The sequence below is a fragment of the Neofelis nebulosa genome, chromosome 11 (assembly GCF_028018385.1).
Source record: "Neofelis nebulosa isolate mNeoNeb1 chromosome 11, mNeoNeb1.pri, whole genome shotgun sequence".
Taxonomy (NCBI): Eukaryota; Metazoa; Chordata; class Mammalia; order Carnivora; family Felidae; genus Neofelis; species Neofelis nebulosa.
In genome coordinates this window covers 72,358,797-72,381,570 of record NC_080792.1, presented here as the reverse complement: position 1 = coordinate 72,381,570, position 22,774 = coordinate 72,358,797, and the positions used below count along the sequence as shown (strand labels likewise).

At 48.3% G+C, this 22,774-nt stretch overlaps 2 protein-coding genes across 5 annotated transcripts in view; one reads left to right on the top strand and one right to left on the bottom strand.

Moving 5' to 3' along the window:
* ASCC2 (activating signal cointegrator 1 complex subunit 2) overlaps window positions 1-7,195 on the top strand; it is a 44,490-nt gene extending 37,295 nt beyond the window's left edge. For all 3 annotated transcript variants that reach the window (XM_058690777.1, XM_058690776.1, XM_058690775.1), the window contains 5 exons: window positions 1,099-1,192; window positions 1,282-1,412; window positions 1,960-2,062; window positions 3,613-3,692; window positions 4,164-7,195. In XM_058690777.1, the coding sequence (XP_058546760.1) occupies window positions 1,099-1,192; window positions 1,282-1,412; window positions 1,960-2,062; window positions 3,613-3,692; window positions 4,164-4,335 (580 nt within the window). In that variant the 3' untranslated portion in view covers window positions 4,336-7,195. The remainder of the gene's footprint in view (window positions 1-1,098; window positions 1,193-1,281; window positions 1,413-1,959; window positions 2,063-3,612; window positions 3,693-4,163) is intronic.
* Window positions 7,196-20,631: 13,436 nt separating this feature from the next.
* LOC131489059 (cytochrome b-c1 complex subunit 9) lies at window positions 20,632-22,669 on the bottom strand. 2 transcript variants are annotated; one of them, XM_058690789.1, is made up of 3 exons: window positions 22,409-22,669; window positions 22,237-22,262; window positions 20,632-20,892 (listed from the first exon to the last, which is right to left on the bottom strand). In XM_058690789.1, the coding sequence occupies exons 1-2, from the start codon at window positions 22,556-22,558 to the stop codon at window positions 22,257-22,259; spliced, it is 156 nt and encodes a 51-aa protein (XP_058546772.1). In that variant the 5' UTR covers window positions 22,559-22,669; the 3' UTR covers window positions 20,632-20,892; window positions 22,237-22,256. The 2 variants fall into 2 exon arrangements, with proteins under 2 accessions (XP_058546772.1, XP_058546771.1); XM_058690788.1 differs by lacking the exon at window positions 22,237-22,262 and having other exon boundaries at window positions 22,409-22,594.
* Window positions 22,670-22,774: the final 105 nt, after the last annotated feature.

The following is a 22,774-nucleotide window of genomic DNA, read 5'->3' as shown; positions in this document are numbered from 1 at the left end:
AGAGAAAGAGAGAGAATAAGCGGGGGAGGGGCAGTGAGAAAGAGGGACTGAGGATCCCAAGCAGGCTCTGTGCTGACATCAGAGACCCTGATGTGGGGCTCAAACTCACAAACCATGAGATCATGACCTGAGTTGAAGTTGGATGCTTAACCGACAGCCATCCAGGTGCCCCTGGCCTTTGTCTTTCTTAAATTTTTGTTTTCTAAAAGGTTCAAATAATGCCAGGAGTAACCATTGTCATTTGGTGGGGGACTTAACTAGCCCTCTCTGTACATTGACTTATGTAAATTATATGCACTCATAGGAACAGCTTGTTTGGCTGGCTTTCTGTCTTTTATACAAATGGGATCATACCATATACATTTTTCTGCAGCTTGCTTTTTTCCTTGGGAACAAGTCTTAGAATTCTCTCTGCATCAGCACAAACAGTTGAATGCCATTCTTTTTTTTTTTTTTTTTTTTTTTTTAAATTTTTGGGACAGAGAGAGACAGAGCATGAACGGGGGAGGGGCAGAGAGAGAGGGAGACACAGAATCGGAAACAGGCTCCAGGCTCTGAGCCATCAGCCCAGAGCCCGACGCGGGGCTCGAACTCACGGACTGCGAGATCGTGACCTGGCTGAAGTCGGACGCTTAACCGACTGCGCCACCCAGGCGCCCCTGAATGTCATTCTTGATAACTGCCGCCTGGCGTTCTGTAATAAAGATGTGACACAACATTTGGCCATTTCACTTGTGATGGACACTAGTTGTTTTCTATTTTTCGCTGTTACAAACAACACTGAAAAGAAAATTCCGGATCAGACCTCTTAATGCTCAGGGCCAGCGTTTCCCTCAGGTGGGTGCCTCAAAGAGGAATTTCCTGGCCAAAGGGCGGGCACATTTTACATTGCAACAACTGTTTTGGAATGCCTCCCAAAGTGTCTGGACCTGGTCACGTGGGCACTCCCAGCGGTGAGTCCCACCTTCCCACACCCCTGCCAGTGTTTGATACCACTTGTCACAGTTTGTGCCAGCCTGAGCCCGTGGTGCTTTGGACCCTGGCACTTGCAGCCTTCAAAGCCTCATGGTTTTCTGCGCTGTCCCCTCGAAACTCCAGGAAGGAGGAGAACACACGGAGCCTGCTGAACGACAAGCGGGAGGTGGTGGCACAGCGGCAGCGCTACGAGCAGTACAGCGTGGTGGTGGAGGAGGTAGGTGGCCCCAGGCCGTTGGGCCTTCGCCGGGTGGGGGAGAATCAGCCAGCCCTGGGCCCCTCGGCCCCACGCTTCTGCTGTTGCAGGTGCCTCTGCAGCCAGGTGAGGGCCTGCCCTATCGTGGGGATGACTATGAGGACGAGTACGATGACACGTATGATGGCAACCAGGTGGGCGCCAACGATGCTGACTCGGATGATGAGCTCATCAGCCGCAGGTGAGGCCGCAGGGCAGCTAGAGGGCGGAATCCCAGGGCACAGCGATTCTCCCAAAGCCTCTTGTGTACACAGCTGGGGAGACCAAGGCCCTGATTACGTGAGCAAGTCAGTGGTAGAGCCAGGGCCCAAACCGAGGCCTCTTGACTCCTGGTCCAGTGCTCCCTCCACCCCCAGTCACTCCCTTGGCCATTTGGCCCAACCCATCCTGAGTGGGGCAGCATTAATTTGGTTTCAGGCAGTCATTTTACATTGTTCTTTTTAACTACAGAAAACTCTCCCCAATAGAACCTTACAGAGATTTCCCAATGCAGATAAAAGCAGAGCTGCCCCAGCTCTGGCTAAGCCCCCATATCAGACTCTGGTACCCTCAGAGGGTCCGGGGACTGGAACAAAGCTGGCTTGAAAAGCACTTTGTTTTTTTTCCAGCTGCCTGAGCCCATCCCCATCCTGACAGCCCCCTCTCACCCAGCCTGATTCCCTCCTCCCTGAGGCTCCCTCTCCAGGTTTAATCTAGTCTTTGATCTCACTTTCTCTCTAAACCCTCAGGCCCTTCACCATCCCTCTGGTGCTGAGAACCAAAGTGCCTGGAGAAGGGCAGGAAGAGGACGAAGACGAGGAGGAGGAGGAGGCTGAGGACGAGGCTCCCAAGGTACCTCATTGGCAGGTGGCAGATGAAGGGGAGGGTGTGGTTCTGAAGGGCAGATTGGGAGCACTGTACCCCTGCTTGCCTGCAGCTGGCTTTCAGGCAGCCCCAGCATCCCTGCCCAGGAGAAGAGGGGCTCCTTCAAGCCTGAGATGCCCACTTGGAGAGTTGCTGGCTTAGAACTCCCCTCCACTACTCAGTGGAGGCTCAGGGGCCAAGCCTTTGAGCTGCTGGGTTCATGAGGCCCAGGAGCCTGGGGGCTGAGAGAGGGGCAGGCAGTTCTTGGCCACCATGCTCAGGATGCCAGTTCTTAGACTCACAGAGGTGTTAGAGCCCAAGAGCCCTCGGAGGTCATCTGGGCTGGTGGGTTTGCAAATTCTATTTTTTAGCAGCTGAACTTTTTCTTCAAATGAAATCTTAACTAGAACCTCAACATATGAAACAGATAAGGACGGGATTGCTCAGCTTGAACCCGAGTGGCACCCTGGGACCCCCTGTATCCCCTCATGCCCTCCCACCAGGGTGACAAATTCAGATGTGTCCAGGCCAGGCTACCAGGATAAACGAGTAGCGGGTCCTGATGGAGACTGTGACTAGTGGAACAGAAGTACACATACCCTCTGCCCAAGGGGCTCCTCAGCATAAATGTAGGCCTAGGGCTTCCAGGGCTTTCCCTTCTTCCCAGGCAAGAGGTCAGCCTGGATTTTTATGTAAAATCTCCCAGTTTTCAAATGTTATCAGTTGTACGTGTGTGTGTGTGTGTGTGTGTGTGTGTGTGTGTGTGTGTGTTAACAGTACAGGCCACCAAAAGCTATCTGTGGTTCTTAGGCCACAGCTTTTCCTGCTGCTAGTCTAGACTCCTTTGTTTGTTGATCCCTCCCCCCCCCGCCCAAAAAAAAAATAGTCTTTGAGAGAAGGTACTCCCTTGGGGCACCTGGGTGGCTCAGTCGGTTAAGCATCCGACCCTTGATCTCAGCTTAGGTCATGATCTCACAGTTTGAGAGTTCAAGCACCACATCAGGCTCTGTGCTGATGGCAGAGAGTCTGCTTGGGATTCTTTCTCTTCCCCCCCACCTTCTGTCTCTTGCTCTTCCCCCAATACATAAATAAAAACTTAAAAAAAAAGAGTGGGTACTCCCATAGCACATTGGTGGTGGTGCTAGAATGAGAACAAGTCAGCTCCCAGGGGCAGCTTTCTTGGCTTTCAAGACCCTATGTGGCCTCTCATGGTGGCCATCTTGGCCTGACCCCCATTTGTCATCCATGCTCCAGCTATGGTCCACTCGCCCCATCATGCCTGTGCAGGAAGCCTCAGTCCCTTTAGCTGCCTCCCCATCACAAAAGAGGTGGGAGGGACGGAGGAGAGAGGCTTCAAATGGAAACCTTGGACCAAGCAAGGGCGTCTCCTTCTAGGACATCACCCTGCCATAGCCTGGCTTTCCCCCACTCCTAGCATGGAGGCATCAACAAGATCCAGTCAGGCACAGCCTCACCACAGCTTTGGGAAATAGAGAGGCTCATGACTCTAGATTTTTTTTCTCCCCTCCCCTCCACAGCCCGACCATTTTGTCCAGGACCCAGCGGTGCTGCGGGAGAAAGCAGAAGCCAGGCGCATGGCCTTCTTTGCCAGGAAGGGGTGAGCATTTTCAAGCGCTGTTTCTGGTGGGAGGGGACCCATCCGGGAAGGGCTCAGCCAACCACCTTGGAAGCCCACACGTAAACCCTGAGTGCTTTACATGTATTAATTTAACCCTCACAACAGCCCTATGAAGTAGCCACTGTTATCATTATCCTTACTTTACAAAGGAAGAAACAGGCCCATCCCCATCCCTAAGCCCTCCTCTCCTTATTGTGGGCTGTGGTCAACCCACAGCGGGTCCTTCCCTCAGCCAGGGACCCATCCAGAGGCAAGGCTCAGAGAAGAGAATTCAGTAGACACAGGACCGGCCAAAATCCCCACAGCCCTGCCCTTGCTGGGCTCCATTTCTTCTCCCACTGGAAGCTGGGACATGGGTTTCCTGGCCCAAGCCGTGTGTCCTCTCCCAGAGACCTCTGAGAAAGGCAGTGAGCTCTTCCCATCTCCTGGGGTGGGTTGTTCTTCCCTCAGGTACCGGCACGACAGCTCCACAGCAGTGGCCGGCAGCCCCCGGGGCCACGGGCAGAACCGTGAGACAACCCAGGAACGCAGGAAGAAGGAAGCCAACAAGGCGACGCGAGCCAACCACAACCGGAGAACCATGGCTGACCGCAAAAGAAGCAAAGGCATGATTCCATCCTGAGGCCGCCATGGCAGGGCCAGCCGGGAGGCAGTGGCACCAGACCTGCTGGGCTGAGTTACCATAGCCTTGGGTCTCCTCACCAGTTGGCCTCCTGCCAGGGCCCCAAGTTCAACTCCACCCCTCAACAGCCTCAGCTTTGCAGCCCCTGAGAAGGCCGCCTCGTCGTCCACCAGCCAGCCGTGAGCGCCTTCTTGCAGAACACACAGTGCCTTATCCCACAGCAGAAGAACCCCTGGGGCAGGAAGAACCCCAGCAGGCAAAAGGGATGGGGACAGAGCCCCAAGGCAAGCCCCACAAACCTCGTGCAGCAAGACACCACTTCTCTTTTACCCCGGACGGCAGGAAACCTGTAAATTTAAAAAACAAAAACAAAAAAAGGCCTGCAAATAAAATTTTTGACCCTTTCAAGCAATGATCCATGATGTGCCCATGGCCCGCTCCCCCTGTATCCCATTCTTCAGTGACGGCCACCATCAGGAGGGCAAGAAAGCCGGATGATCACCCGCTCTTCTCAGCCTTTGGCGCTTGCGTCTCATTGTAACCCCTCCTGATGTTGCCCTGCTTTGCCGTGTGGTCCTGAGCACATCACTCCCTTCTCTGAGTATCCAGTCCCTGCTCGTGGAAGGAAGAGATAAAGGTGTGAGGTCCTGTGGTCCTTCTGTACCCTCTCGTTCAGTCCCTGCGACCTCCACCCAGGGAGGTAGGTACTATTTCCTAGTGTAGGTGAGGTATAGGTGAGGAAGGTGAGGCACTGAGAGCTGAAGCTGCCTGCCCAGGCAACAGCTAGGAAGTAGGAGAACAAGGGATTAGACCCTCAGTCTGACCCCTGGTCTTTATAGGGTTCTAGACCCCCATAGGTGGTATCATCACCGTCTCTTAGCTGACTCGAGGACGCCTTTCCAGTAACAGCCAAAACCTGAGCTTGGTACTTCCTGGTTGTGTGTACACTCCATCAAATCCTCCAAAATCAGGGGGTCAGAGACCAGAAGACACAAATGAGGATATCACTGCCAAGGCCTGTTGAAGGACTTGGACCTAGTTCCTCAAAACCTCCTCCCGGTGGGGGTGGGGGGGGGGGTGGGGGGGTGGGGGTGGGCAGGCAGTTGGTTCACAGTGTGGCAGCAGCTGGCAGGCATCCTGATTCCCGCCTCCCCCCACCCCCCCAGAACACTGCCAATCAACAGAGGATCAGCAGTGGGGTATTTGCTGGCCTGATCCTACCCAGCCTAGCCTGAAGTCCATCCATGGATCCAGGCCCCTGCCCAGCTGGACCCTGACAAATCACCGTAGATGCTTGTGCAATTTATTTGCACGTGGGTAGGATGAGTGTCTGGAGCAGCCAGGCAGACAAGCACTTGACGAATTGGTTTTGTTAGGTCAGCTGCACAAGTGAAAATCAATAGCAATTCCTCTGAGCCGCACCAGTTCTCCTGGTGCATTTGAGATGCAGAGAGGAGATGGGAGTGGTGTCTTCCCCTCGAGCTGCTGAATTAGGTGAGATCAGGCTGGGGGTCAGCCATTCTGACAGGCAGCAGGAAGACTCTGTTTCCTCCCAGAGGCATTTGCCAGGGACCATAGAGGCAAGAGTCATTTGTTTTCTCTCTCCCTGAGCTCCTCAGACCTAGCTCTTGTTCCTGGAGGAAGGTGAGGTGAGTCGGGGGAGCTCTGGGCTTTACCTACCTTACTTGTTACGGTTCACACAGCCCCTCTCACCTTCATTTTGTCATACGTAGCTCCTGACCGCTCGGAGCAGTGTTCAAGCCTCCTACTGGCATCCTGGTTTAAAGGATTTGAGAAGACATTTTTCAAATTTCCCAGAATGTACTGCTAGGTCAAACTGGATCTCCCTTGAAGAATTATGTTCTTTCTCATTTCAGATCTTGAGGGCACCCTTTCAGGGATGCTTTGCAAACACCTCACTCAGGATCATCCAGAACAGTGCTGGTCGGCACACCCCTTCACCTCTCAGGGCCTCAGTTTTCCCATCTGCAAAGTGGGTATATTGGTCCAGGTGAATGGTTTCCACCTGGTGCCAATTAAATCCTCTGAGGAGGCCCCAAGGTTTAAGATGAGCAATGGCACAAGTGTTACAAGTGAGGTGGGATGGGAGTCTGAACCCTGCTCACTTGATCACTGGGCCCCATCACCCCACTACTCCTAAGCAGGAATTTCTAAGTGCCTTCTCTACACCCTGTTAGAGAACATGACTATCACAGGCATTTCCTAGGAAGCTTGTACGACCTAGTGCCTCCAAGAGGACTTAGGACTTTGAGTGTCTTTGTTTCCAGCTCATGAGTGGCAATGATGGCAGACATGTTTGTTTGAACAGTGCTTCTGTGCCTCTGTGAGATAGGTAGGGCAGAGCCTGTCGTTGATAAGAAGGGACCCGGGAGCCCAGGGAGGGCAATGAACTTGTCCAAAGCCCATGGCAAGTTAGCAGCAGAGCCTGGATGCAGATCCTTTTTGAGTTCTAGGTACAGTCTGGAAAAGGAAGTGATTGGCAAGAACCTGCCTGTCCCTGCCACACTGGGAGCTTGGGCTAAATAACACAGGGAAGGAAACAAACAAAACACAAAAGTAAACCCACCAAAAATGCAGGGGGTGGTTATAGAGCCCCCTTCTTTAAAATGATGTCAATGAACTCTTAATAGCAATGTAAAAAACTAAATATTGACAAATAAGTTGTTTGAGTTTTTTTTGAAGAGAATAAATTGAATGGTAATGCATCATGATTGTGAAAATATTTTTTAAAAATTTGAATACAGACCAAGTCTGGAAAGGAATGTGCATAAATGAAAATGATGGTAAGACCATGATATTTGTAATGAGAATAAAAGCACTTACTGAGTACTTACCATGACTAGAGTATCTGCTGGGCGCTTTCCTTATGTTACCTTGTTTGATTCTCACAAGGTAGGTACAGAGGAGAAAATCAAGGTCAGAGAGGGTAGGTGACCAAGGAGGGATTCAGTCCCAGGATTGTCTCCTAAAGCCCATGCTCTTAACCCCTAAACCACATGCCATTCCTTTCTTGCCCCCACATCCTTATCCTTGTTACTGCTGTTGCTACAAAGGGGAAAATAACAAATCAAATAGCTGCAGAACAGGAGGATGGGAAGTCCCGTTTTGTCAGGCCAGGTTGATGGGACTCCACTAGTATGCACGCTCCACCATTGGACACTGTCAGATCTCAGATGTCCTGTTGCATTTTTTTCCACTTTTTGTTTTCAGATCCGTGCATCCTTTCCTCTGTGTGTCCAGTCTGCCATTGAGCCCGCTGAATGATTCTTCATTTTTATGTCCAGTCCCTCTCCAGGGGAAGCAGAGAAAAGGCTGGGAGTGGAGCTCTCTCAGCTAAGAGGAGAGCAGCAGAGCCCGAGGGGCACTGAGGCCAGGGAGGGGGCCAAGAGGCCAGGGCCAAACGCTCCAGGGTGGATAAGGAAGAAGGATGGGAGAGACCGAGGGAGCCCCAAAATTAGGACCATAGGCCAGGACATGGCCTGGACATTTGTCCAGAGCTCCCAGTATTTACTGCCTGCCCTCAGGGCTTGGGTCAGCCAGGTTGGGAGGACCACAGGAGGAGAGGATAAATGCATCCACCCAGCACATGTGGACCAAGATGTACTAGGTGTCAGGTATGCGTGAGAAAGACCGGGCCCCCGCCCCCATGGAGTTCACAGTCCAAGGCAGGATCTGGGTATTAAGATGTTTTGGGAAAATGATTTAGTCACAGCTGTGCTAAGCCCTAGAAAATAAATGAAGAATATACCACACAGAGGGGCGCCTGGGTGGCTCAGTTGGTTGAGCGTCTGAGTTCGGGCTCAGGTCATATAGCTCGTGAGTTCGAACACCATGATGCGCTCTGTGCGGACAGCTCAGAGCCTGGAGCCTGCTTTGGATTCTGTGTCTCCCTCTCTCTCTCTGCCCCTCCCCCACTCTGTCTGTCTCTGTCTGCCTCAAAATAAACAAACAAAAAAAGAATATACCACACAGATATCTCCCAATCATTTTTTCTGTTTACCTTTTTTTTTTTTAACTGTAGCTTTTCTCTAAGTTTTCCCAGCATCATAGACAAGAGTTTCAGTTTGGAGATCACTAAAGTGAAACATGAATGGAAAACAAAACAAATAAATGAAGAAATGAACAGGCAAGGAGAACAGAAAGAAGCCAAGAGCAACAAGACTTTCCAGAAGCAAAGGATAGTGGTCACAGTGTCGGGCAGCAACTGGGAGGTCAAGCAGACTAGTGGGGCTCACTGGGCCACTGCCCCAGCTTGGCCAGGAAGTGATGGGGAGGCAGCCAGTGGGAAGAATGGAAGGCGAGGAAGAGAAGGCAGGAGAGTGGGCCCCTCTTCTAAGGAACTTGGCATCAGAGAGGAGGAAGAGGAAGCTCAGAGGTGAGGAGGGAATGTTGGAACCCCGACCGTGTTGATGGGAGGTGCCAGAGCTCTAGGGGACCCACTTGGGGGAAGGCTAGTCCCCAGATCAGAGTGGTGTCCCTTGCTAGCTAGATCCCTGGATGCTGGGGCAGGAGGAAGGGGCCTTATGGCCAGAGGCTGCTTTTGCCAATCTGTAGCCTGAAGCAAGGTAATGCAGTCTAAAGGTTACTTTCTCCACCTATGCGTGTGTATGGGGGTGGAGGTGGTCTTAGAATCAAATTCACATCACACTGGAAATTCTCTCCCAACAATCAATAATCATCAAGAGAATTTTACACAGCTGGCAGACCCGGGAGGGCCTTAAAGGGCATTTTGTCCAGAATTTCTCAACCTATTTAAACTCCCAACCCTCCCTGAATGTCAGACCCTGGGATTTCAGGTTACCCCCACCACCACCCCACGTCCCCTGGGGGTGGGGAGGTTTGCCCTGCTTAAGAATTCGCTGGGCTTCCATGGTGCTCTCCCAGCCATGGAGGTTATATCAAGCTTTACTCTCTGTGGTCTGAATTACAAAAATAACAGGCACTTAATTCTAGTTTCCCAACTATGAAATTATGACATTGAATATGGTTTTTCTGGCTGCCTGAGCCCACCCTCAGCACTCTGACTGGTCCCTTAAATCCCAAGGGGTAATTACGGTTTTCTCCTCCTTAAAGTGGTTTTCACAGAAGAGCCTGGCCGAAAGGGGGCCCCCAATGGGATGGAGGCCAACCATTCCCATCCATTTCGGAGTTTTAATTTGCAGAGCTTACATGCAGGCTCACACCCTGTCTCCCATGTTGTGGTCTGATCTACTTACTCTGCGTTCTTTCACATGTACATCTGCAAGCTTCACGAGCCCACCCTTTTTATTGTTATTTTGTTCATAAAGGTGACCTGGGGTGATGAAGAGAGCACTGGACTAAAGGTCAGGAGGCTGGGGTCTAGGCCCTAGATTTCAGCAAGCTGTGTGACCTTAGGTCAGTTACTTGGCCTCTCTGGGCCTCAATTTCTTCTGATAAGAAATGGGGATGATCAGGGGCGCCTGGGTGGCGCAGTCGGTTAAGCGTCCGACTTCGGCCAGGTCACGATCTCGCGGTCCGTGAGTTCGAGCCCCGTGTCAGGCTCTGGGCTGATGGCTCGGAGCCTGGAGCCTGTTTCCGATTCTGTGTCTCCCTCTCTCTCTGCCCCTCCCCCGTTCATGCTCTGTCTCTCTCTGTCCCAAAAATAAATAAAAAACGTTGAAAAAAAAATTAAAAAAAAAAATGGGGATGATCATTTACCTTCTTTTGCCTGATGGGCATGGATTATTGTGATGGTCAGATGACATCATGATGGTGGGTGGAGGCAAGGTGCACTCTCAACTTGGTGAATCTTATGAATCTTATTCAAATCAGAGAGAAGAAAACCAGCTGTCTACTCTGCATTTGGGGCAGTTTCCACTTCTCTCTTTTAATCACCCTGCCAGAAACTTCTTTGCACAAATCACCCATTTCCAGTGGACACATTTCCAAGAGTGGAATGCTGGGGTCCCAGGGCCAGGAAGAGATTTAGAGCTGCCTCTGTCTGGATTTTTGCTGACCGTTCTACCAGAAGGACAGAATCAGGGAGTAGCTTGAACTCCAAAGCTTTTGGCTCCACAAGCAAGTTCTGTCATGAAACAGCCTCCCCACAAGGCTCATGCCTCTAGGGAAGCCTGGCACTGTCACACTGGGACCCCTCTGGATGGGAGTCTGTTTAGAAAGTGAGATTGTTTCTCCTTTCCTCTGACAGACCTACCAGGTGCCACATGACAGGTCCAATGGGCAGAGTGCAGGCTCTAGGTCCAGCTGACCTCTGTCACAGGAGAGGGGCAATAGATGAGGACCTGGTACAGGGATGTGTACAGCCTGTCACAGCTGGAAAATCAGACTCCCCAGTTTAGGAGGGGTCTACACAGAAGGGCATTGGTTCCTCCCCCAGAGTATTAACTCTGAGTAACATGCAATGTCCGTGCCAGAACTTTTCCTTGGGTATGAGGGTCCTCTGAATGGTCAGTGGCCTATTTGGCTTTTGTCATTTCGAGCAAGGCCTTGGCTCCGGGACCAGAACCAAGCTGGCCTCAGCCACTCCCTGGCTCTGTGACTCTGAGCAAGGTGCCTTCATTTCTCTGAGCCACAGTGGTTTCTAAATTGAGATGTTGGCAGGATGGCTGGGATAAGTGCCGGCCCGCCGTGAGGCAGGCTAGTGAACTGACAGGGCCTTGCTCACTTCAACCCATGAGAAGGGTGGCGGGTGCTTCCCACCAACGTCCCGGCTGGCTTTCTGTGCACCCCGCTTCTCACCTTCTCAGCACGGCTGCCCTGATTCCTCTAGGGCGGTCCTCCCAGAAATCTCTGGTCTCAGGATAAACTGGACACACAGGAGCTGGCAAGAAAAGAAGAACGGCACCATCCAGCCTGATAAGCATGTGATAGGCTCCCTGGGAGCACAGAGGAGGTACCCTGCTTAGCTTTGTGGAACAGGAAATTATCTCACTGAATCTTTGAACCAAAACCAGGTGATAGGTGTAATTATAAGTCTCATTTAGAGGTTTGGCCCCTTACTCATGGCTGAGCAATGGCTGAGTCAAGATTCAAACCGAGGCTTGCCAGCCTCCAAAGTCCATATTTTCAGCCTCTTGGCTTTCCTGCTTCCTCAGAGCTGACACTGACTCCATGTATGGTTGGCTCAGCATGGAAAAGAGAACCTATCACCTCCTTTGTTCTAAATACCATACTTCTATTAATACAATCTATAATCAAGTCACTCCATGACAGAGCCATTCCATTGACAGAAGGGAAAGGAGATGAGAGTGGGAAGTTGGGCAGGACATATTTTCCAAATCTCCACTTTGCAATAGTTTCCCCTGTCTGCTAGTGGAAGGAAGGGGTGCCCCTGAGAGGGTCCAGTTTGAAGGAGGTGTTTCATTAGGAAATACTAGTGAGCTGCGGACACAAGGCATCAGAACTGCAGCCCCACGGCAGGAAGTGGCCTCTCTGTTGACAGTCCTTACAGGAGGGAGACAGAAATGTGCTCAGACATCTGGAAGGGAGGAAGATAGATAGAGGCAGAAAGGAGTCTGTTACATGGTTAAAGGTGTGGAGAAAAGATAAGGATTACTGGAGGAATGTACAAGCTTGCTGGAGTCTAAAACAGTGTTAGAGACGCTGAAAACGAGATTATCACAGCCACACACAGGGAAGCACAAGAAAGTGATCAGGCGTTAGGGGGATAGAAAGGATGTCAGGATCACAATTTCAAAACAACTGGGACAAGGGGTGGGGCACTTGGATGATTCAGCTGTACAGTCATGGCCAAAGTTCTCAGCCTGCATTTCGTGGATTGAATATGCTAATTAGGCACTGGTCCCTGAAAACTGTGCAGGGAGCCCCCTTTTATTTACTCACTGTAGCAACATAACAAAACCACCCCTAGTAGGCATGTGCTAAGGACATTACAAGCATTATCTCACATATCTTCCCGAACACCCTGTGAGGTTTTGCTATCATCATCCCATTTTCCACGTGAGGAAATCAAGGCTCACACCAGGGGAAGCAACCTGCCCAAGGTCACTTGGCTGTGGAGAGTAGCAGAGCTAGAATTCAAACACAGGCATGTGCTATTTCGGTAATCCATGCCTAGGCAGAAGACGGGAGAGCATAGGGACCCATAGCAGGACCGTATTTGGAAGGTTTGTAAAGTGAGATTTGAGGTAGCTTGGCTCTTAAATGTCAGGCCAAGGGATTTGAACTTGATCTCAACCATAGTGGGGAGCCATTGAAGGTGTTTCAGCAGGGGAGTTGATCTGGCAGTCTTATGAGGATGCAGTGGAGGAGAAGTGTCCAGAGCAGCTGCGGAAGGTTCTGTGCAGGAGTTTTGAAGGGAGGATAGGCCAGGAGAAGCAGAAAGACAGCACCCCTGTATTCACAGACTGTCGGCTAAGTGACTCCCAGCTGACACTTTCTCTGCATTCCATCATTGCCTTGTCCTTGATGCCCGCTGGAGTCTGCCCTTGGCATTCAGTCTGTGGATAAATCCAAGCATATCAGGCCAAGGCCCCAGTGAAGAGAGATAAATGATTTTCACATGGTGCAGAGCTGTGGCTATGAGCGTAGCCCCTGGAGCCAACTGTCCTGTGTTTGAACCTCTACTCTTACTAGCTGTGTTACCCTAGACAAAAGACTTAACCTCTCTGAGCCTCATTTTCCACCTATAAAATGGGATGGAGAGCAGTGCCCACCTGCGATTGAGGATCCAGTGACATGGAGTATGTTCATGGCACCAGGCCCGGGCCTGGCCCTGGGTGAGTGCCTAGAGAAGGCAGCTATTTTTGCGTGTGGGTGTGTGATGCTCTGCGTATGCTAGTGCCTGCCCCTGTACAGAGCGTTCGTTCTTTGCTCGTACGAAAGCAACTGCCATCACCTTCACTCTGCCTGAGGAATTTGTATTCCCTCCAACTATGCACATTGCTCAGACATTTGAAATTCATTGATTTCTGTCCTTTCCTTGCAAGGCTTCAAATTCATTTGTAGGACAGTCCTTGTTCCTTGTTATTGGAAGGGCTGGCTGAGTTACGGGATGGAATCTATTTCTTTTTAATAACTTATATTGCTCCCCCACCCCCCCCCCCCCGGGCCACATTACAAAAACAGTAACATGCTTCTCGGTGTGATTCACACAAGTCAGCAAAGAGAAAGAACATTTCCACCATCCGGAAATAATTGCTGTTGGGATTTTAGCTCTTATCCTTCCGACATTATTTTAGAAAAAGGAATATGCATACGGGTTTTCTCTGAAAATGGGATCATACTACATGTGTTACTGTCACCGTTTTTTCAGTTAGTTAGACATTGTGAACATGTTCCATTTCTCATCTTTGTCCTTTTAATGGGTTAACGCTGTTCTATCAGATTACACTTTAGTCAACCCGGTAGCTGTGCATTTTGGTTTTCTCATTATTTGCTATTAAACTACAGTGAACAACCTCCTGGCTAAATATCTGTCCACATCCATGATTATTTTCTCAGGGTAAGTTCTTAGAATTGCTAAGTCAAATTTTTTGACTGTCGAATTGACCTTCCCAACAGGATTTGAGAACAATCATTTCCTATGTCTTTGCTCAGGCTGGGTATTACAATTTTTAAAATTTTTCCCAAGTTTATTTTTTAATTTGTGTTTTATTTTTTTGAGAGGGCACAAGTGAGCAAGCTGCAGAGAGAGAGAGAGAGAGAGAGAGAGAGAGAGATAGAGAGAGAGAGAAGTAGGGCTCACTCAGGGCTCATGTTTTCACCCAAAGCGGGGCTCGTGTTCACCCAATGCGGGGCACAAGCTCACCCAACGTGGGACTTGAACTCACGAACTGTGAGACCATGACCTGAGCCAAAGTCAAATGCTTAACGACTGAGCCACCACCCAAAATCTTCACAAGTTTGCATATCTAGCTATTTTTACTTCGCAAATCTTTTCTTGCAGAACCTCAAGGAATAGATGCAGGTATAAAATGGGCCCAAGAGGGTGGGGGGTGGGCAAAATGGGTGAAAGGGAGTGGGAGATAAAGGCTTCCAGTTATTGAATGAGTCATGGGAATAAAAGGCACAGCATAGGAAATATAGTCAATGATACTGTAATAGCTGATGACAGATGGTAGCTATACTTGTGGTCAGCATAGTATAATGTATAAACTTGTCAAATCACCATGTCGGACACCTCAACCTAATGTAACACTGTGTGTCAGCTACACTCAAATAAAAATTAATTTAAAAAAATTAAATGGGGGCGCCTGGGTCGCTCTGTCGGTTGAGCGTCCGACTCTTGATTTCGGCTCGGGTCATGATCCCAGAATTGTGGGATCAATGCTTTGGGCTCTGCACTGAGCGTGGAGCCTGCTTGAGACTCTCTCTCTCTCTTTCTTTCTTTCTCTCTCTCTCTCCCCCGCTTTGCCCCTCTTTCCTACTCTCTCTGTCTCAAATTAAAAATAATAATAATAAAAATAAAGACAACATTAAAAAAAATAATCCAATGGACCTGAGAAGCAAACCTCTTGCACACTAATGACAGCCTGGAGTCGGTTTCCCGAGGAACTCAGCCTATGATAGGCAGCATCCTTGTGTCTACTGGGGAAAAGTCTAGAATGTTCCAAGGGCTGGGCCTTTCTTTGAGCTGCCAGGACAAGTTGGACTCCACCCAGAGCTGAAAAGTTTTGAACATTGGCAGGCAGCCCTAGAGTGCCAGCCCGGATAGCTCCTGGCTGGGTTAATTAAGCAGTCAGCTTGGTGAGGATTTAATGCACAGTAATCCTTACTCCCTTTGACACCCCTCCAAGATGACAGCATCTCCAGAAATAACAAGAATCATAGCTGCCATTCTGCAATATCATGGTGGGTATCTTACAGATGAGAAAACTGGCTCAGGGAGAGTAAGTAACTTGCCTAAATTCACCCAGCCCGTGGGTGGTGGGGCTTGAATTCTAACCCAGGACTGTCCATTCTGAAATCAGTGCTGTTTACACCTCACTAGAGCTATTCAGTGGGAATAATAAAATGACCTCTTGGATTATTGGTCAAATAAAGTGACACATAAACTGCAAAACACTTAGTACAATGCCTGGCTCATGGCTACTAGTTGATAAATGTAAGCTACTAATCAGAACTCCTCCAGGGGCTGACCTTTCTTCTTAGAATGTAATCCACATGACCTACAAGACCATACAATATCTGACCCTGTCTATTACTTCCTCCCTTCCTTTAGTTCAGTGAATAAGCCAAACCCATACTCACCCCAGGGCCTTTGCACTTGCTGTCCTTGTTTCCTGAATGCTCTTTGGCTCTTTACCCGAGATTCAAATCTCAGCTCAAATGCCATTTCCAAGGAGAAATGTTCCCTCACTAGTTACCTGAGCATTTCACACTGCTCTTTAAACCTGAGTTACCCCCTATATTTTACCCAGTTTTATTTTATTCATAGCCCTTAACATGAGCTGAAGTTCTTATTTAATTTGTTTACCATCTGTCTCCCCAACTCGAATGTAAGCTGTAAAAGGGTAGGGATCTTTCTTGTTCCGCACTCTATAGCCAGGGTCTAGAACAGAGCCAGGCAGAGTAGGCACTCAATACATACGTATTGGTTGACTGAATGAATGAATAAGTGGTTTCTACCAGTTTTCTAGAGATTTTTGAAATTGGATATCAGCTCCAATACGCTTAGCCAAGAGAGTGGTCCTGCTTGCTCAGAGCTACACTGGATGCCAACTTCTCAGAAAAGGATTTCAGAGGCCTTCAGTAACCTACTTTTATGAGGTATCCAGGCATTTAGCTTTTCCTAACACCTGTGCAAGGGGAGCAGGTGGGAAGTTCTTGGGGCTTTCTAACCAAAAAGTCCCTTTTCAGCTCTTGACTCCAGGAAATATCTCAGGCTGAACTGGGGAAGGAAACTTTTTCCAGTAATAAACAGCTTCTTGGTGCCAGTCTGAGGAGGGTGCTAATCCTCATTTCCCCCACCTGCGAGGCACATCCACCCAGGGAGCTCTGCAGAGGCCCACCTCTCAGTTGGCAGTGCCACTCAAGGGTAAATTCTCATCCCTTCTCAGGAAGGGGAATCCTGGGGCCTCCAAATAGTGGGTTCTAGGCCTGAAGCCAGGGCTGGGGGGCACACATTTTGCATTTGTCTGTGTTCACACCTTCTCTGGGCAGCCCCCTTTTAAGACCCCCGCCCATTATAAAAATAATACACGCTTGGGGTGCCTGGCTGGCTCAGTCAGAAAAGCATGCAACTTTTAATCTCGGGGTTGTGTGCTCGAGCCCCATGTTGGGTGTAGGGATTACTTAAAAGTACATTATTTAGGGGAGCCTGGGTGGCTCAGTCGGTTAAGCACCCGACTCTTGATTTCGGCTCAGGTCATGATCTCATGGTTCATGGGATCGAGCCCTGCATCAGGCTCTGCACTGACTGCACAGAGCCTGCTTGGGATTTTCTCTCTCTCTGTCCCTCTCCTGCTCATGTGCGTGTGCGCTCTCTCAAAAACAGACTTTAAAAAAAAGTGCATTAATTAATTAATCATAACAACAGAATTACTGTTACCCAGTAATTCTATTTCTGGTATATACCTAAAAGAACTGGGGCACGTGGGTGGCTCAGTTGGTTAAGCGTCTGACTTCCACTCAGGTCATGATCTCGTGGGTCATGAGTTCCAGCCCCACGTCGGGCTCTGTGCTGACAGCTCAGAACCTGGAGCCTACTTTGGATTCTGTGTCTCCCTCTCTCTGTTCATTCCCCGCTCGCAATCTGTCTCTCTCTCAAAAATAAATTAAAAAATTTTTAAAAAGAATTAAAAGCAAGGTCTTGAAGACATTTTTGTACATCCACAGTCATAGCAGCATTATTCAAAATAGTAAAAACATTGAAACCCAAGTGTCTACTGATGGATGAATGGATAAGCAAAATATGGTATATGTATATATATGATGAAATATTATTCAGCGTGAAAAAGGAAATTCAGCAAAATGCTACAACATGGATAAACTTTGAGAACATTATGTTAAGTGAAATAAGCCAGCCACAAAAAAACAAATACTATATAATTCTACTTATATGAGGTACTTAGTCAAAATCATAGGGACAGAAATTATAATGGTGGTTGTCAGAGGCTGGGGAAAGGGAGAATGGGGAGCTATTTAATAGGTACAGTTTCAGTTTTACAAGATGAGGACAGTTCTGGGGATGGACATGTGAGTATATTTAATATCCTGTATACCTAAAAATGGTTAAGATGGTAAATTTTGTCATGTGTATTTTATTTTTATTTTTTTTGACAGAGCATGAGCAGAGGAGAGGAGCAGAGAGAGAATCTCAGGCAGGCTCTACACTCTGCATGGAGCCAAACTCAGGACTCAATCCCGCAACCCTGGGATCACGACTTAAGCTGAAATCAAGAGTCAGATGCTCATCCAACTGAGCCACACAGGCAACACCCTTTTTTTAAACACGAGAAAACCAAATTTATTTTATTTTTTTAATGCTTATTTAGTTTGAGAGCGAGAGTGCGAGCAGGGGAGAGGCAGAGAGAGAGAATCCCAAGCAGGCTCCACACCGTCAGCACAGAGCCCGACGCCGGGCTCGAACTCACAAACTGTGAGATCATGACCTGAGTGGAAATCAAGAGTCAGACACTTGACCGACTGAGCCACCCAGGCGCCCTTATTTTATTTTAAAGTTTTATTTATTCAGGTCATCTCTATACCATCATGGGGCTCAAACTCACAACCCCAAGATCAAAAGTCACAGGCTCTTCTGATAGAGCCAGCCAAGTGCCCTAGAAACCATTTAAAAGCGTGCATATGTACATAGGTAATCAGATACGGAAATTCTCTGGTGTTGCTAATCTTTTTCATCTTTGTCGATTTGGTAGTCAAAAAATAGCATTCCATTTTGTTTATTAGTGAAACTGGGCATTTTTTCATGTTTGTAGCCACTTTTATTTCTTGTACTAACTTCTGAGTTATTTACCTTTTTCTTAGTAACTTGGAACACTGCTTCATGTATTAGTGAGGTTGGTACTTTGCCGTATGTGTTGGGTATTTCAGTTAAAACAAGGTTTTCAACAACTGCATATTTCACCTCAACAGTAATTCTTATTTAGGATATTTTGTCTTCACTTTTCCCATTACAAAAAACACCATGATGAACATCCCTTATGGGTACCCATATTTTTTTAGGAAAATTTGCCAGAAGTGGGGTTTCTTGGGTCAAAGATATGCACATTAAAGATTTTAATACATAGGTACAAAATAGCCTTCAGGAAAACGGTGCCACTGCACATGCACTTTCTTATAGTACAAGTTGCATATGTATTTGATACAAAATGGCATTTACAAGGGGCACCTGGGTGGCTCAGTCAGGTAAGTGTCTCTTGATTTCAGCTCAGGTCACAATCTTGCATTTCGTGAATTTGAGCTCCACGTCAAGCTCCTCGACGACAGTGCGGAGTCTGTTGGGATTCTGTCTCCCCCCTCTTTGCCCTTCCCTCTCTCTCAAAATAAATATGCTTAAAAAGTGGCATTTACAATGTCTCTTGTAGTTCAAGCCTGTTAGCCACCACATGCCTGGTTGCACCTACCACAGTGCCTCACACACAGTGGCCACCCAAATATTTGTTGAATGAATGACTGTACTATGTTCCTTGAACCTCTTCCTCCCATCCCTACTGCTCCATAGCCTGCCAGCAGAATCTTCTGGTTCTCCAGGTCCTTAAGCATCCCCCCATGTCTCTCTGCCAGCAGTTGTGTCCACGAGCCAGGATCTGTGACTGTTAACTACATTTAAATGTTTCTTTGAGAGAGCGAGAGAAGAGAGAGAGAGGGGGAGGGCAGAGAGAGGGAGAGAATCCTAAGCAGGCTCTCAGCACAGAGCCCAACACGGGGCTCAATCTCATGAACCGTGAGATCATGACCTAAGCCAAATTCAAGAGTTGGACGCTTAACCGATTGAGCCACCCAGGTGCCCCTTAACCTGCATTTAACAACTCATTTAATACTCACAAAGAACCCACACAGAAGGTACCTCCATGAATCCCATATTACAGACCAGGAAACTGAAGCTCAAAGAGGTCAGGTGCCTTGCCCTTGGTTCACACAGCTAGAACTGGTAGAGTGAGGATTCAAACCTATCAAGGAAGCACCATGATAAACCAAACTCATTAGAGAGGGGAACTCTGGCAGGAAGGTCAGAGTTCTGGTCCAACTTCAGCATCAGAAGATGGGCTGTGGCCCAGAGAGGTATGCCAACTTGTCCAAAGACACTCAGCAAATTAAAAGCAGAATGGAGAGATCCAGGGGCAGGGAATGGCCCCAAACCCTCAGGGCAGGGTTTTTTCCTACAGCTGAATCCACTGCTTCCCTATGGTTAAGCCAGTCAGTTCACCCCCATGTGATTTTAGAATGGAATTTTAAATCTTAAATGGAACTTAAAATTTTAATTTTGGGGGTGCCTGGGTGGCTCAGTTGGTTAAGTGTCTGACTCTTGGTTTCGGCTCAGGTCATGACCTCACGGTTCATGAGTTCAAGCCCTGCAAGGGGCTTGCTGCTGTCAGCACAGAGACCACTTTGGATCCCCTGTATCCCTCTTTTTCTGCACCTTCCCCGCTCATGTGCTCTCTGAGAAATGAATAAACATTTAAAAAATAAACATTTTTTATTATTTTTTAAATGTTTATTCATTTTTGAGAGACAGAGACAGAATGTGAGTGGGGAAGGGGCAGAGAGGGAGACACAGAATCTGAAGCAGGCTCCAGACTCTGAGCAGTCACCATAAGAGCCTGACATAGGGCTCAAACTCATGAACCACAAGATCATGACTTGAGATCATGACCTCAGATGCTCAACCGACTGAGCCACCTAGGTGCCCCCAAACTAAAATGGAATTACTGGGGCACCTGGCTGACTTAGTTGGTAGAGCATGCAACACTTTTTTTCAAGTTTTATTTATTTAAGTAATCTCTACAACCAACACAGGACTCAAACTCAACTCCTAGATCAAGAGTTGCATGCTCCACCAACTGAGACAGCCAGGTGCCCCAAGCATGCCACTCTTGACATCAGGGTTGTGAATTTGAGCCCCACACTGGATGTAGAGCTTACATTAAAAAAAAAAAAAAAAAAAAAGAGTGGAATTACTGATTTAGAAGCAAAAGTGGAAAGTAACACCTCCAATTATAGTTCATGTTTTGCAAACCAGAGTTCTTTGGAAGTTAACGGGGAATCCAAAATAATGGAACTTGCCCTTCAGATGTCTGCAGAGGACTCTGGCCTCAATCAATAAGTGAAGATCGGGTAGACTTAACAAAGCACTAGATACAGAAGCATGTCTCAAGGACAATTTACATTTATTTGCTGATGACTGATTAAACATACTTCAAACACAGCAGAAGTTAAAGAGTCTGTCAGGTGAAGCCACTTCTTGCCAACAGCTAAAGGTGGTCGGTGAAGAGTAATCTGAGCATCATCTTCAAGCTGAGGCCCTGGTTCTGGGCAAACAGCTGGTGGATGGACCTGGTCCTTTTGGCTTGGGTAGGGGTCTCCGGGGAACTACTTATTCTCATACTTGTGCTTGATGTGTTTCCACAGCTTCTGCATTTTAAAGACAAAAGTCACAAACTTTTAGTTTTGTTTCTCTCATTTTGCAGCTACTCCCACTGTCCTGGTCTCTAAAACAAGCTTGAGAAAAACATATACCACGTCTGGACAGTTGGGGTGGGCAAAACGGAAGCAACACTAGGCTTGACGCACATTCCCAACACTTGCAAAATGTGTTGATGTTATCAATTGCCATGTAAAATTAAGTGGGAGAGGATGATCCTTCTTTTACAGGAAATTGAGGTAACTGCTCAAAAGTACACAATTAAGGAACAGAGCCCAGAAGATGCCTTATTTCCTTAACTCCCAGGTATTATTCAAGAGATCTAAATGCATAGGCCCAAATAATTCACACTGCATCATTTTTTAGTTCCTTAAACATATTATTCTTGGGTCAGGAGCTAGTTGGATTCTCATTCCTAAAAGCACAGATTGATGTTTTGATAGCATACTTAAATGCTGTTCCCAAACATTGAAAATGGCCAGCAGAACTGCTTTCAGGAGATGGAACAGTGGCAACACTTTCATAGGGAAAGTTGTCCAGGCCACAGGCGGACAGCATTAGTGGGCAGAGTCTTCCTGGGACGTAAGGTCAGACAGCTCTGAATTAAAACCACAAGTGAATGGTGAAACAGGGCTATCTGTAGGAGACCTTCCCTAGTATAAGCCACAATTTAATGATATAAAGCGTGTACAGCATCTAGCACACTGTTGGCACACAATGAGTCTAAAAGGTGTGGTCATTCCCTACCTACATGCTCCTGAGGAACGTCACAAACGTTATTTTTTTGATGCACCACCTACCAGGTACTGTGACACCTTGCAAGTATCTCACGTAATCTTCACAGTAATTCTCTACTGTAGTTACTGTTATTAACATCTCTATATTACAGATAAAAGTGAAGTTCATAGAGGCTAAGAAACTCCCCCAAATGAATGCCACAGTTATCAAGTGACAAGGCCCAGTATTCCCATCCAGGGCTCTGATTTCATATTCCCATCTCCTAACCATTATGGCTACCATAATGCCTGCGTGGGAAGCCTTTGGGAAGTGAAGAGTGCTATCTTTCAGATAGGCCTTTTCAAGGCCAACCACAGTATCTAAGGCCATGTCCTTTTCAGGGCACTTGCCCGCTCAAATCTGCCCTTGAAACCCTCAGAGGAGACAATGGGTCCGGGTTCCAGCCCTGACTCACCACTGACTTCTGATTGGGGTAGCCCTAGTAAGACCTCTGCTCTCACTAGGCTTTAGTTTCTACTTCTGCAAATGGACAAATGGGGATGTGATATCAAAACTTACAACCCCCCCCCCCCCCCCCCGCCAAAGGATCTACTGACCTCATTTAATGTTTTGGGATTCACATCTGGTGGAGAGAACATACGGCAGTCGACCGACATAAGGCGCCCATGGCTTTCCCCCCTCTTAGTAAGGAAGACTGAGTCCCAACCCATCTCCACTCCCAGTCACCCCTCAGGTGGGCCCAAGGTCAGGAATGGCCCAGTCCCTCACCCCCTCGTTGATGTGTTCGTAGATCGCGTCCGCGCCTTGGTCGAAGGCGCGCTCGAAGAACAAAGCGCCCACAGCGATGGTGAGGGCGAAAGTGGAGGTCCTGCGGAACAACAGGGAGTATAACCTCGCAGTAAACGTCGGGGCCGCCATCTTTCTCCACTGTGGAGCCCGCGCCTGCGCCGCGGCCGACCATGGTCTCCACAAGCCCTCGGCGTGCAACACTTTATGGGATATGTAGTTTTTCTGAATCTCAGTGCTTGTCGTTTTAACAACAGAGGTAAGTGATGGCTTGCGGGGGAGACAAGTCTCATAGGATTCAGATTAGGGCAGCCCAGATAGTGCGGTAAGATTTTTTTACCCATTTTT

Coding starts and splice junctions, on each gene's coding strand:
- LOC131489059 (XM_058690788.1), bottom strand. CDS start 22,558: ATGGCGGCCCCGACGTTTACTGCGAGGTTATACTCCCTGTTGTTCCGC. Junction 20,893..22,408: donor ACGAACACATCAACGAGGGG/GTGAGGGACTGG, acceptor TTTAAAATGCAG/AAGCTGTGGAAACACATCAA.